The sequence below is a fragment of the Podarcis liolepis genome (assembly GCF_965112155.1).
Source record: "Podarcis liolepis genome assembly, chromosome: 18".
In the NCBI taxonomy this organism is placed as follows: Eukaryota; Metazoa; Chordata; class Lepidosauria; order Squamata; family Lacertidae; genus Podarcis; species Podarcis liolepis.
This window is the reverse complement of record NC_139572.1, coordinates 6097890-6112086: the sequence shown is the minus strand read 5'-3', so window position 1 is coordinate 6112086 and position 14197 is coordinate 6097890. Positions and strand designations below refer to the sequence as shown.

The following is a 14197-nucleotide window of genomic DNA, read 5'->3' as shown; positions in this document are numbered from 1 at the left end:
GGTACCTATTTATCTACTTGCACTCTGATGTGCTTTCGAACTGCTAGGTTGGCAGGAGCTGGGACTGAGCAACGGGAGCTCACTCTGTTGCGGGGATTTGAAACGCCGACCTTCTGATCCGCAAGCCCAAGAGGCTCAGAGGTTTAACCCACAGCACCACCCGCTTCCCTACCCCGGCCTTAATCATAGAATCCAAAAATTGCAGAGTTGGAAGAGACCAAGAGGGTTGCTTAGTTGACCCCGCTGCCAGGTTTCTGCATTCAGCGGAGATTTGGGCTAAGGGACCCCCAAGCTCTGAAATCCCACCATCTTGTGTCCACAATTTCCTCCAACCCTTCGTTTCAAGCTGCTTGGTGGTACGACGAAAGCCCACCCTCTCCCTTCTGCTGCTGCCCGCTCAGAGCTGCGCCTTCGTCCCTCCAGCGAGTTTATTCTAGCTGAGATCAGAATCTGTTTGCCTCTGATGGATGCAGCGGCTGGGCTAACTTTGGGCAGCTGTGTGGACTGAATGGGCCCTTTTGTGTTTGTCTCCACATGGCTTGTTAACCCACTCGCTTCCAGAATCTGCTGTCACCCAGGGGAAGAGGGCCAGGATTCAGGCAAGGGGAGTCGGCTGGGCTGCTTACCAGAATCTGACGCCCAACAACCACACCTGAGTGGGAAAGGGTGGATGTATGTGTGAACAGGTGAGCATTGAAGCAGCCCCCTCCTGTCCAGCGACTTGGTCTCACACCAAGATATGTCAACAGAAGATCAAGGGAAGTCATAGCGACACTCTCTTCTGCCTTGGTCAGACCACACCTGGAGTTTTGCGTTCAATTTTGGGTACCACAATTTCAGAAGGATGTTGACAAGCTGGAAGGTGTGCAGAGGAGGGCGACTGAGTTGATCAAGGGTCTGGAAACCAAGCCTGATGAGGAACAGTTGAAGGAGCTGAGTATGTTTAGCCTGGAAAACAGTAGACTGAGAGGAGATATGATAGCCATCTTCAAATATCTTAAGGGCTGTGGTTCTTTTGCCTTGGTCAAACCACAGCCAATGGCTGTGGACCTTTTAAGATCTGAAGCCTACATGTGCCTTGGTTTTTGTTGGTCTCGTTTTTCCTTTTCTCGAGTTACTGATTTATAGAATCATAGAATCATAGAATCATAGAATCATAGAATCCTAGAATATAGAGTTGGAAGAGACCACAAGGGCCATCGAGTCCAACCCCCTGCCAAGCAGGAAACACCATCAGAGCACTCCTGACATATGGTTGTCAAGCCTCTGCTTAAAGACCTCCAAAGGAGGAGACTCCACCACACTCCTTGGCAGCAAATTCCACTGTCAAACAGCTCTTACTGTCAGGAAGTTCTTCCTAATGTTTAGGTGGAATCTTCTTTCTTGTAGTTTGGATCCATTGCTCCGTGTCCGCTTCTCTGGAGCAGCAGAAAACAACCTTTCTCCCTCCTCTATGTGACATCCTTTTATATATTTGAACATGGCTATCATATCACCCCTTAACCTCCTCTTCTCCAGGCTAAACATGCCCAGCTCCCTTAGCCGTTCCTCATAAGGCATCGTTTCCAGGCCTTTGACCAGTTTGGTTGCCCTCCTCTGGACACGTTCCAGTTTGTCAGTGTCCTTCTTGAACTGTGGTGCCCAGAACTGGATAGAGTAAGAATCTCTTCATACCAGGGTTGTGAGTTTGAACCCCACTTTGATTGAAAGATTCCTGCGTTGCAGTGGGTTGGACTACATGATCCTTGGGGTCCCATCGAGAAATCTGAGATTCCGTATCGTGAATGTGTGGACTTAGCTGCCACATGATGCGTTGGTGACGTTAATGTGTAAGGGGTTTAGGCATGCAGAGAAAATGGCCAAGAAAGGGTTAAGTCAGGTGTGCCGGTTAATTTGAGTTGTGTTTGTCCTGTACAGTACCTGCAACTGCTTAAGCCTGTGAGAGTGAGTCAGCACAATCTAAATCAGGGGTCTGCAAAATTTTTCAGCAGGGGGCCGGTCCACTGTCCCTCAGAACTTGTGGGGAGCCGGACTATATTTTTTGGGGGGAATAATGAACAAATTCCTATGCCCCACAAATAACCCTGAGACGCATTTTAAATAAAAGCACATATTCTACTCATGTAAAAACATCAGGCAGGCCCCACAAATAACCCAGAGATGTATTTTAAATAAAAGGACACACTCTACTCATGTAAAAACGTTGATTCCCGGACCGTCCGTGGGTCGGATTGAGAAGGCAATTGGCCCAGATCTGGGCCTTAGTTTGCCTACCCATGCCTTAGATAGCTCCTTTTTAAAAAACAAACAATCGTAATGGCGTCCAGTATATTCTAAATATTATTTTTTGTTGTACGAGGATTTGGGCCTCTTTCCTACGGTTTCCTCTTTTCTCCGTAGCCACAGGTTTCGGGTCATTGCGAAGTTTCTGTGTCCACTTTTGGGTCTCGTTTTAGCTCTGTCCCTTTCAGATTTCAACACAGTGTTTCGCAACCAGATGATGCAACCGAAACCACACAGCCGTTGGGTGGCATTTCTGAGAAGCCTCTTTTCCCCTCCCTTCCTCTTCAACTTCCCAGAGGTGGAGGACGTTTTTTGGGACCGGAGACCTCCTTGCGCCAATCCCTTGCTCCCACGATAAGGCAAAAGTCGAACAGATCCACTGTGGAAGGGATAGTTTGCTGGGCGAAAGCGACAGAGCTGCAGGTAAGCGTCCCTCAAGCTTTCCTTTCCCTGTCCTTCATCCTGAAGCAATGTCCCCAGCTTCATCTCAGCTTCCGATAATCTGAATTGTGGAGCGTTCAGAACGGGGAGAGCAGTGTCGAAGCGAAGATGCGAATGTGGGAAGAGGGAGGAATGACAACTACAGTGGTGCCTCAGGTTACATACGCTTCAGGTTACAGACTCCGCCAACCCAGAAACAGTACCTCGGGTTAAGAACTTTGCTTCAGGATGAGAACAGAAATTGTGCGGCGGCAGCAGGAGGCCCCATTAGCTAAAGTGGTGCTTCAGGTTAAGAACAGTTTCAGGTTAAGAACGGACCTTCGGAACGAATTAAGTACTTAACCTGAGGTACCACTGTATGTGCAATAGATTTGAAGGGTCTTGAGATATTCTGCCTTTCTGCGACTGCAAAATGCAGTACAGTGGTACCTCGGGTTAAGAACTTAATTCGTTCTGGAGGTCCGTTCTTAACCTGAAACTGTTCTTAACCTGAGGTACCACTTTAGCTAATGGGGCCTCCTGCTGCCGCCGCACAATTTCTGTTTTCATCCTGAAGCAAAGTTCTCAACCCGAGGTACTATCTCTGGGTTAGCAGAGTCTGTAACCTGAAGCGTCTGTAACCCGAGGTACCACTGTACTTCTTGTTGTTTTCCCAAGATTCTGGTTTTTAAGGTTCTCCGTGCTGCGGGGGTACGAGTGTCTTTCCCAACCTGGTGCCCGCCAGATGTTTTTGACTGCAGTGGGGCATGTTGTAGTTGTAGTAGGACGGAATCCTCTGGGCCAGAGTTTCCCAAACTTGGGTCCCCCCCAGATGTTTTTAGACTACAACTCCCATCATCCCTTGCTAGCAGGTGGTCAGGGATGATGGGCATTGTAGTCCAACGGAGACCTAATTGGACTGGAGACCTAAGTTTAGGAACCGCTGCTCAGACTGTACGTGTGAGGTTCCTTCAGCCAGTCCCACTCAGAGGGGATACATCGTGCCTCCTAGATCGAGCACAATAGCAGACATCCTTTTAATACAGTGGTACCTCGGGTTACAGGTACGAGGGTGGCGCTGTGGGTTAAACCACAGAGCCTAGGGCTTGCTGATCAGAAGGCTGGCGGTTCGAATCCCTGCAATCCCTGGCAGTTCGAAAAGCGCGCCTTGGTTTTGGAACACTTTGGTTTTGGAACGGACATCCGGAACAGATTACGTTTGAGAAGCAAGGTACCACTGTACTTATCTTGGTGCGTAGCTCTCAACTTACTTGCAGCCAAGGCAAATTTTCAGGGATGTAAATAAACTCACTCTCTCTCCCATCCATACAGAGTCGCAGGATGGATTCCTCAGTCCTGTTCTTTATTGTTTGCCTGGTGTTATCCCTTCAATGCTGCTGCCTCCAGGCCCTCCAGTGCCCCCCTGTGGCTACCCCAAGCAACATCACCGAGTTCTCCTGCTCCTCCCCGTCCCTTAGCCATTTCCCAGCTGGCTTCCCTGAGCGGACAACCCTGATCTCCGTCGAGTTCACAAACATCTCCAGCATCGGTGAGGATGCGCTGCTGGGATTGCCCAAGCTTCAGGAACTTCACCTATCTAACAACAGGCTGGAGAACCTTCCCGGCGGCCTCTTCCATGACCTCCCAGAGCTGCACACCTTGGATCTCACGAGCAATCTCCTGGAAGATCTGCCTCCGTCAATATTTGAGAACGCCAGCTCGTTGAATCATCTGTTTCTCAAGATGAACCAGTTGACCAAGTTGCGGCCACAGTGGTTCCACCCGTTAAGGCGGCTCCAGACCCTGGATCTCTCCAACAACCAGCTGAAAGACGTTCCCCCCTCCTGCTTCAGCAAGCTGGAGAATTTGACAGCTCTGGACCTCTCCTCCAACTTCCTCCGCCAGCTCTCTCCGCAGATCCTGGAGGGGATGCCTCTTCTGGAGAGGTTGGAACTAGGAGGCAACCATCTCCACTCCATCGCCGACAAGACCTTCCAGGAGGTCCCACGCTTGGGGTTCCTCTTCCTCCAGAACAACAGCTTAACCCGTCTCCCACCAGGAATCTTTGAGCCTCTGAGGAATCTGGATACCCTGTTCATCTCCGACAACCAGATAGATTCCTGGGACCCTGGGTTCTCAGGCCAGCTCACAAAGCTCAGCCTCGACCTCGCCAGAAACCCATGGGCGTGTGATTGCCTAATGAGCACCTTCGTGGACTGGGTGACGCGTCATTCTGCCATCCTGTACTCCAGAGAAGAAGTGGTTTGTGCCTCCCCCAAGAACCTCAAAGGCCGGGTGGTGATGTCTCTCAAAGAGGCTGAATTTGGCGTTTGCTGAATCCTCAGTACATAACCAGGATTGGCCCAACCATGTCCCTAAGGAGGATGTTGCAATGAAGCTCCAAAATCATGTATTAGATCAGGGGTCAGCAAACTTTTTCAGCAGGGGGCCGGTCTGCTGTCCCTCAGACCTTGTGGGGGGCCAGACTATATTTGGGGGGGGGGAGGGGAATATGAATGAATTCCTATGCCCCACAAATAACCCACAGATGCATTTTAAATAAAAGCACACATTCTACTTATAGAAAAACACGCTGATTCCCAGACTGTCCACTGGCCAGATTTAGAAGGCGATTGGGCCAGATCTGGCCCCCGGGCCTTAGTTTGCCTACCCATGTATTACCGTATTTTTTGCTCTATTAGACTCACTTTTTCCCTCCTAAAAAGTAAGGGGAAATGTGTGTGCTTCTTATGGCACGAATGCAGGCTGCGCAGCTATCCCAGAAGCCAGAACAGCAAGAGGGATCGCTGCTTTCACTGCGCAGCGATCCCTCTTGCTGTTCTGGCTTCTGAGATTCAGAATAATTTTTTTCTTGTTTCCCTCCTCCAAAAACTAGGTGCGTCTTGTGGTCTGGTGCGTCTTATAGAGCAAAAAATACAGTAGATTATTTGTCCCATGATTCAGCTATCTACTCAGGCAGAGAGAAGAGTCTATTCCCCCGCTATCTGCTGTGCTATCTGATCTTTTTAAACTGAGAGATGCCAGAAATTGAACTCAAGACCTTGCACAGGCAACGTTCTGCCCCAGAGCTTTGCTACGTTTCCTCTCCCCAAATTGCTCCCAATGCCCTCATCCGCACTCTGCATTTAAAGCAGTACAGTCAAACCTCAGCTCCCAAATGCCTCCGTTTTGGAAAGTTTCGACTCTCCAACGCTGAAAACCAGGAGGTAAATGCTCTGGTTTCTGAACGTTTATTGGAAGCCACAGTGACAATTTGTTGTTGACAAAGGACAGCTGGGCATATAAAGGCCCCATTACCTTCAGTAGCTTAAAAGGTAAAGGGATCCCTGACCATTAGGTCCAGTCGTGGCCGACTCTGGGGTTGCAGCGCTCATCTCGCTTTACTGGTCGAGGGAGCCGGCGTACAGCTTCCGGGTCATGTGGCCAGCAGGACTAAGCCGCTTCTGGCGAACCAGAGCAGCGCACGGAAACGCCGTTTACCTTCCCGCCGGAGTGGTACCTATTTATCTACTTGCACTTTGACGTGCTTTCGAACTGCTAGGTTGGCAGGAGCAGGGACTGAGCAACGGGAGCTCACCCCGTCGCGGGGATTTGAACCGCCGACCTTCTGATCAGCAAGTCCCAGGCTCTGTGGTTTAACCCACAGTGCCACCCGCGCTTAGGGCCTCATCAAACCTGCCCAGGTAGAACCATAATGATGATGTGTAACGGAGTGAGAGAGGCAGTATGATAGGAATTTTGAGGTCTTAGATATATGGTAATGTTCATAAGCGTACCTACCAAGCACGTACATAGATCAGCACAGGAAGACCGACCTGGAACCATTATGATTCCCAAACTGAGCAAATGTTTTCTCTGCAAGGTCAAAGTGGGAAACCTCCCCATTGTCTCTTTCCTCTCAAATCCTGTCTTAAGGGCACCTTTAAGATATGACTAGGGTGTGAGCCTGTGACCTGGCCCAGGAACTAAGCATTTATCACTACAAAAGACTGGCCAGGCTCCCCAGGCAATCCAATCAAGTAACCTGCCAGACAGGAGATAAACAAGGACAGGAGAAAAACAACATTCAAATTTCTGTTTTAGACCGCCTTTTCTGTGATGTAGGTGTGATGTATCTGGGGGTGGTCTTGATCTACAGGGTGGCAATTTCAAAAGTCTTTATAAGGCCTTGCGCACCATTTTTCTGGGTTCCTCCTCCTCTCCTGCGGGTGAGGGAAGCACCCTGTTGCAACAGATCAATAAAGATCAAGTTTACTTGCTGCTTTGCTTCTCAATATTCTCTGGTTGGCCTGTTATTCTCTCCTACCAATAGGGAACCTACGTAAGGACTCTATATGGGCTCTTGGATACCCCATAAGGGGAAAGGGCAATTTTTGTTTACAACAGCAGGGAGCGCCACATTTTAACATCACGCAGGACGCCACCAAAATTTGACATCTCCAAGTCTGCCATTGCACCTCCCTCTATCTACTGTGACTTGAGGCGGCACTGTGTTTGAAAATTAGAGAGCATTCGCACAATTAGCCATTGCATGGCCTTCCCAAATACATGCAACCAGCTTTCCAACATCCTTTTGGCATTCAGCTGCTGAGTTTGTGATGTAGGTGTGATGTATCTGGGGGTGGTCTTGATCTACAGGGTGGCAATTTCAAGTGTCTAGATCAAGGGAAGTAATAGTGCCACTGTATTCTGCTCTGGTCAGACCTCACCTGGAGTACTGTGTGCAGTTCTGGGCACCACAGTTCAAGAAGGACACTGACAAACTGGAACGTGTCCAGAGGAGGGCAACCAAAATGGTCAAAGGCCTGGAAACGATGCCTTATGAGGAACGGCTAAGGGAGCTGGGCATGTTTAGCCTGGAGAAGAGGAGGTTAAGGGGTGATATGATAGCCATGTTCAAATATATAAAAGGATGTCACATAGAGGAGGGAGAAAGGTGGTTTTCTGCTGCTCCAGAGAAGCGGACACGGAGCAATGGATCCAAACTACAAGAAAGAAGATTCCACCTAAACATTAGGAAGAACTTCCTGACAGTAAGAGCTGTTCGACAGTGGAATTTGCTGCCAAGGAGTGTGGTGGAGTCTCCTCCTTTGGAGGTCTTTAAGCAGAGGCTTGACAACCATATGTCAGGAGTGCTCTGATGGTGTTTCCTGCTTGGCAGGGGGTTGGACTCAATGGCCCTTGTGGTCTCTTCCAACTCTAGGATTCTATGATTCTATGAGTTTGCAATTAGAGGGAGCAAGAGTAATGATATATTTATTTGCCTCTTCAGTTATTGTAGTTTCCCTTCCTTTTCTTTTCCTCCCCATTAAAAAAGAAAAAGAGAAAGAAAGAATGCTGTTAATTGGAAACAAAATGCGCTATCTTATCCACGAATATCTCTCGCCCGGAAATTTATTGCGAAGCTGCGCTCCCGTGGAAGTTTTAAATTAAACCCAATTGCTTAAAGACGCTGGGCAATTTGCTGTGATTTAGCTGTGCAATAAACCCGAGCGCCAAAGCGTATTCGCCAACCCAAAGGAGGCTGGGTGCTTTGTCCTGTGTCGGTCTCGTCTTTGGGGCCCCCCCTTTCCTTAAATAAGAATAAACAGAGCTGTTTGCGCACACAGGAAAGAATAAAATTAAGAATCGGACCTGGGCGAGGAATCCTCTTCAGCCCGAGGGCCGCATTCGCTTGCGATGAACCTTCTGGCGGCCGGATGCAAGTGTCGGGGTGAGGCCAAGGACAAAATTGGGTGGAATTCTTATGCTTATGTGCACATCTGTGGCTTGAAACACTGCAAGGTCGTCTCAATCTGCCTTTTTATGTGGAGAGTGTGGGATGTGATACACAAGTAGCAGTCAAGTATGACATTCCTTGTTTTCCTAGAGTGGACATGCAGGGGAGTGTTTGGTCCAGCCAGTCAAGAACTTCCTGTTTCCTCCTGGCTGGGACATACCGTATTTTTCGCTCTATAAGACACACCAGACCACAAGACGCACCTAGTTTTTGGAGGAGGAAAACAAGAAAAGAAAATATTCTGAATCCCAGAAGCCAGAACAGCAAGAGGGATCGCTGCGCTGTGAAAGCAGCAATCCCTCTTGCTGTTCTGGCTTCCGGGATAGCTGCGCAGCCTGCATTTGCTCCATAAGACGCACACACATTTCCCCTTACTTTTTAGGAGGGAAAAAGTGAGTCTTATAGAGCAAAAAATACGGTACTTCCTTTTGCAGGTGACCAGAGATGGGCGTGACCTTACCTGTCCAGGTAACAAAAGGGACAGGGCATGAAGCACCCCTTCTCTTTGACTTCCTCCATCGTTGGAGCAACAGCTTTCAGCTAGAAATGCTCTGTTGGCTCTCAGCCAACAGAGGACACTGGGACTATCTCCATATGGGATAGGTCAGGGGTCAGCAAACAGCAGGAGGCCGGTCCACTGTCCCTCAGAGCTTGTGGGGGGCCGGACTATATTTTGGAAGAAAATAAATGAACGAATTCCTATGCCCCACAAATAACCCAGAGATGCATTTTAAATAAAAGGACACATTCTACTCATGTAAAAACACGCTGAATCCTGGACTGTGCCCGGGCTGGATTGAGAAGGCGATTGGGCCGCATCCAGCCCACGGGCCTTAGGTTGCCTACCCCTGCTTTTGACACATCAAGGACAGAGTGCGGGAAACCAATTTTTGGATAAAAAGTATTAAATTTGTCTTGATTTGTGGCTGATTGGGTAAAAAATTTGGGGGGGAATCAATTAAAACCTTCCTATATTCCTATTTAAATAAGTTCTTTATTTAGAACCATGAGGTTTGGAATCTTAATCTTTGTTTAGGGGGATGGACCACAGCTCAGTGTTAGAGCAGTAAACGTAAAGGACTCCTGGACTGTTAAGTCCAGTCAAAGGCGACTGTGGGGTTGTGGCGCTCATCTCGCTTTTCAGCCGGCGTTTGTCCACGGACATCTTTCCGGGTCATGTGGCCAGCAGGACTAAACCACTTCTGGCACAACGGGACACCGTGATGGAAACCAGAGCGCATGGAAATGCCATTTACCTTCCCGCCGGAGCGGTACCTATTTATCTACTTGCATTGGTGTGCTTTCAAACTGCTAGGTTGGCAGGAGCTGGGACAGAGCAACGGGAGCTCACCCCGTCACGGGGATTTGAACCACCGACCTTCAAATCAGCAAGCCCAAGAGGCTCAGTGGTTTAGCCCACAGCGCCACCTGCATCCCATACGATATACGATATATTTATTGTCATTGTCCCATGCAGAACAATGAAATTGAAAAACTACATAAAACTACATTAAAACTACATAAAACTACTACAAAACTACTACAAAACTACATAAAACATTCAAAAACCCCTAAAAACCCCATTTAAAATACACTATACTATAGAGGGGACGCGGGTGGCGCTGTGGGTAAAACCTCAGCGCCTAGGACTTGCCGATCGTCAGATTGGTGGTTCGAATCCACGCGGCGGGGTGCGCTCCTGTTGCTCGGTCCCAGCGCCTGCCAACCTAGCAGTTCGAAAGCACCCTCGGGTGCAAGTAGATAAATAGGGACCGCTTACTAGCAGGAAGGTAAACAGCATTTCCGTGTGCTGCGCTGGCTCGCCAGATGCAGCTTTGTCACGCTGGCCACGTGACCCGGAAGTGTCTTCGGACAGCGCTGGCCCCCGGCCTCTTAAGCGAGATGGGCACGCAACCCCAGAGTCGGACACGACTGGCCCGTACGGGCAGGGGTACCTTTACCTGTTATATTATAGAGACCCCTTATGCTGCGTTTAGAAGCAGAATTGCATTTGCGTAGAAACTGTTTCTCAGGCGGCTAGTCCTAGTCTTTATAACCCTGGACCTTCTTCTAGAAGGCAGAAGCTGAAAGAGATCATTTCCGGGGTGCGCACTATCCTGCGCTATCTCTGCAGCTTTCTTATGGCACCTGGAAGCGTAGATTTGATCCAAGGTGGGAAGAGTGCACCCAATTATTCTCTCCGCAGTCTTTACAACCCTGGACAGCATTGTTTTTTCCCTAGCACACACATCGCAGCCCAACTTTGATCCCTGGCAGCTGCAGGTAGGGCTGGTAAAATCTCCTCTTTGAGAAGCTAGAGAGCTGCTGCCAGTCCGTGCTAACAATACTGGGTTAAATGGCCAAATAGCCTGACTCCTTGTGCTACTGAAGTACCATTTGTGCCACATAACCATTGCTCATCCAGATGATCCGCAGAAAGCAGCACAGGCCTACCTCACAGCTCACAGGGTTGGTTTCATAAGAGGCGATTTGAATGTTTGAAACACTCCATTGCTATTTATTGCTGAGTGCTTTGACATTTATCGCGACGGCTGATTTATTTGTTTTCCAGGTAAAAATATGGCAAACAAGCACAGCTAATTTACTAGCTGCCATCCCAGGTAATACAGTTTGTCACCCCCCCCCAACTGTATTACCTGGGTTATGAAGGCACCCAAAAGATGTTAAAGCAAAGATCATAGGCGCCGACTCCATGGGGCTTGAGGGGGCCCGAGCCCCCTCAAAAATTCGTTTGGGGGGCTCCGCCCCCCAATAATCTCCGGCGCCCCTCCAGCAGAGCGCCACCGCCGCCCCTCCCCCAGCCCAAAATGCACAGGGTCGGGCTGCATGCCTCCTGCCCTCCCTCCCGAGCAAAAGCTCCACCCAATTTCCTTTGGAGCTGATTAATAGGCGCAGCACGCTCTCCCCTATTCGCTCACGAGGAGGCGGCGCCACTTTATTTGCATATTCATGAGTTTATTTATTATTCATGAGCTTTCCCGGGGCCCCCCCAATATTTTTTATAAGTCCGCGTCCCTGGCAAAGATTATGGGATAATGCACACAGTGACTTGCGGTCCCTATCACACGCACTCTGTAGTCCGCTGGCAGTAGGAGTACAATATGGGCGTGTCTTTAAGTTAACATCTTACATTAAAAACCTGACAGTACCAAACTAGTGAAGGCTTTTCACCAAAGCCAGACTAAGCGTCTTTCCTTCTGCAGTGTTGGCTGGCAGGTTGAGAGGAGTTCCCTACCAGGACAGACTTTGCTCGTGTGCTCAAGACATTGATTCCATAAAACATATTTTGCTGCACTGTGCAAAATATGAGCAAGCCAGGGCTGAACTGATATTACCCTTGCTGGTACCTTTCCCAGGAAAATCAGAAGACCGGACAAATGCTAGAACATTAGCAGTGGCAAAGTTTTTATCGGTGGTTGCAAGAACCAATGATCCCTATCTTCTGAACAAAATGCTTGTTTAACCTGGAGGTAGGTTGTCTGAATTGTGTATTGCTTTGTAATGATTTGTTGGGTCTCTGGACCATAATAAAGATTGATGATGACTAGCTGCCATCTTATGCATGCTTTCCTGGGAGTAAGTCCCAAATGGGGCTTACTTCTGAGTAAACTTGGATAGTATCGCACTGTGCGTTAGCGATAATTTTGAGGAAACCGCCCCAAGAACCAGTCTGGCCTTTCATCCTATCAGATATTAATATTAAAGATATTGGGCTGTAGCCAAATAAAGCCTACTCTGAGCAATTAATGAAATTAATGGATCTTAGCTAATTGTGTCCTTTATGGCTCTGCCTCCAGGAGGACTAACATTGGGTACGAGCCATGCAGACAAATTCTTTTCTATTATAAAGTTGCAATAGTGTACACTGTTGGAAAAGTGAGATTAATTTTTAAATAATGTAGGGAAATGGATTTAATGATTTTCAGCAATGTTTGCATCAGCGTCTTTTGCATAATACAGTGGTGCCCCGCAAGGCGAATGCCTTGCAAGACGGAAAACCCGCTAGACGAAAGGGTTTTCCGTTTTTGAGCTGCTTCGCAAGACGATTTTCCCTATGGGCTTGCTTTGCAAGACGAAAACGTCTTGCAAGTGTTCCGATTTTTTTTTGCTTCCCCCCCCTTTTTCTAAGCCGCTAATAGCCTTTTAGCCGCTAATCCGCTAAGCCTTTAATAGCCGCTAAGCCTTTAATAGCCGCTAAACCGCTAATAGCGCTAATCCGCTAAGCCACTAATAGGGTTGCTTCGCAAGACGAAAAAACCGCTAGACGAAGAGACTCGCGGAACGGATTAATTTCGTCTTGCAAGGCACCACTGTAAAACAAAATGAAAGCTATTCTGAGCATTATTAAAGGGAAAACAGGTCCAGTTCATTGTTTTTTTAAAAAATATTATTTTGTTTATTCACACAGCAGCATCCCACACGGGTCTGATTGGAAACTGGGCCCTATAAATTCAATGGCGATTGCTCCCAGATAAGTGGGCACAAGGGTAAGGAACTGGGGGCGTACCCAGATAGTCTTACTCAGAGTAAACCCATTGGAATTGATAGATCAAAGTGAGCCAGGCCCGTTCATTTCAAGAGGCCAATTCTGAGTAGGGCTTCAGTGCATTAGAATGGAAGCGAAATATCAAAAGCAATGCAGAAAATAATGTACAGTAATTGTGTGTGTAACATTCACAAGACCAAAGCACACATTGTTCATGTCTCGCCTGCATTTCTGTTCCTAACGTCTGGCGATGCTGCCCATTACGGCAGCTTCCGTTTCCAACAGAATTCCCCACCTTGCGCCTGAAGGTATGTTGTGCCAGAGTTCTGTTTCTTCCAAAACAACTCCCTTTTGTCCAAAATGGGACTCTCTACCCTCCTGCAGATGGTGACAGCAGTCACAAAATTAAAAGATGCCTGCTTCTCAGGAGAAAAGCGATGACAAACCTAGACAGCATCTTAAAAAGCAGAGACATCACCTTGCTAACAAAGGTCCGTATAGTTAAAGCTATGGTTTCCCCAGTAGTCATGTATGGAAGTGAGAGCTGGACCATAAAGAAGGCTTTATCTACCAATAAAGAAGGCTGATCACCGAAGAATGGATGCTTTTGAATTATGGCGCTGGAGGAGACTCTTGAGAGTCCCATGGACTGCAAGAAGATCAAACCTCTCCATTCTGAAGGAAATCAGCCCTGAGTGCTCACTGGAAGGACAGATCCTGAAGCTGAGGCTCCAATACTTTGGCCACCTCGTGAGAAGAGAAGACTCCCTGGAAAAGACCCTGATGCTGGGAAAGATGGAGGGCGCAAGGAGAAGGGGACGACAGAAGCCGAGATGGTGGGACAGTGACCAACATGAGTTTGACCAAACTGCGGGAGGCAGTGGAAGACAGGAGTGCCTGGCGTGCTCTGGTCCAGGGGGTCACGAAGAGTCGGACATGACTAAACAACAACAACGCCCTCCTTGCGGAGAGAGCACCAGCAGAACAGAGGCAGAGGGGTTGCCATGGTAACTCGGGCCAGCAACACAAATGGAAACTGGTGGTTCAAAGCAGTGCCCTGCGGTTGCCATAGTCACCACTCCCAGGCTGCATCCATTTGGACCAGAAGAGCGGGGAACTCTTGCAGGTTTCAAATCAGTATTTGCTGGTGGGGCGGTGTGGGTAGGTGGCGAGTTCCTCCTGCGGAG

At 48.5% G+C, this 14197-nt stretch overlaps 1 protein-coding gene across 1 annotated transcript; it reads left to right on the top strand.

Annotated features, from left to right (window-relative positions):
* The first annotated feature begins 2481 nt into the window (after positions 1-2481).
* LRG1 (leucine rich alpha-2-glycoprotein 1) lies at positions 2482-6998 on the top strand. Its single transcript, XM_083484039.1, is given in 4 exon segments — positions 2482-2593; positions 2595-2681; positions 2683-2706; positions 4036-6998. Coding segments are annotated over 4 exon segments (1212 nt in total). The 5' UTR covers positions 2482-2497; the 3' UTR covers positions 5041-6998.
* Positions 6999-14197: the final 7199 nt, after the last annotated feature.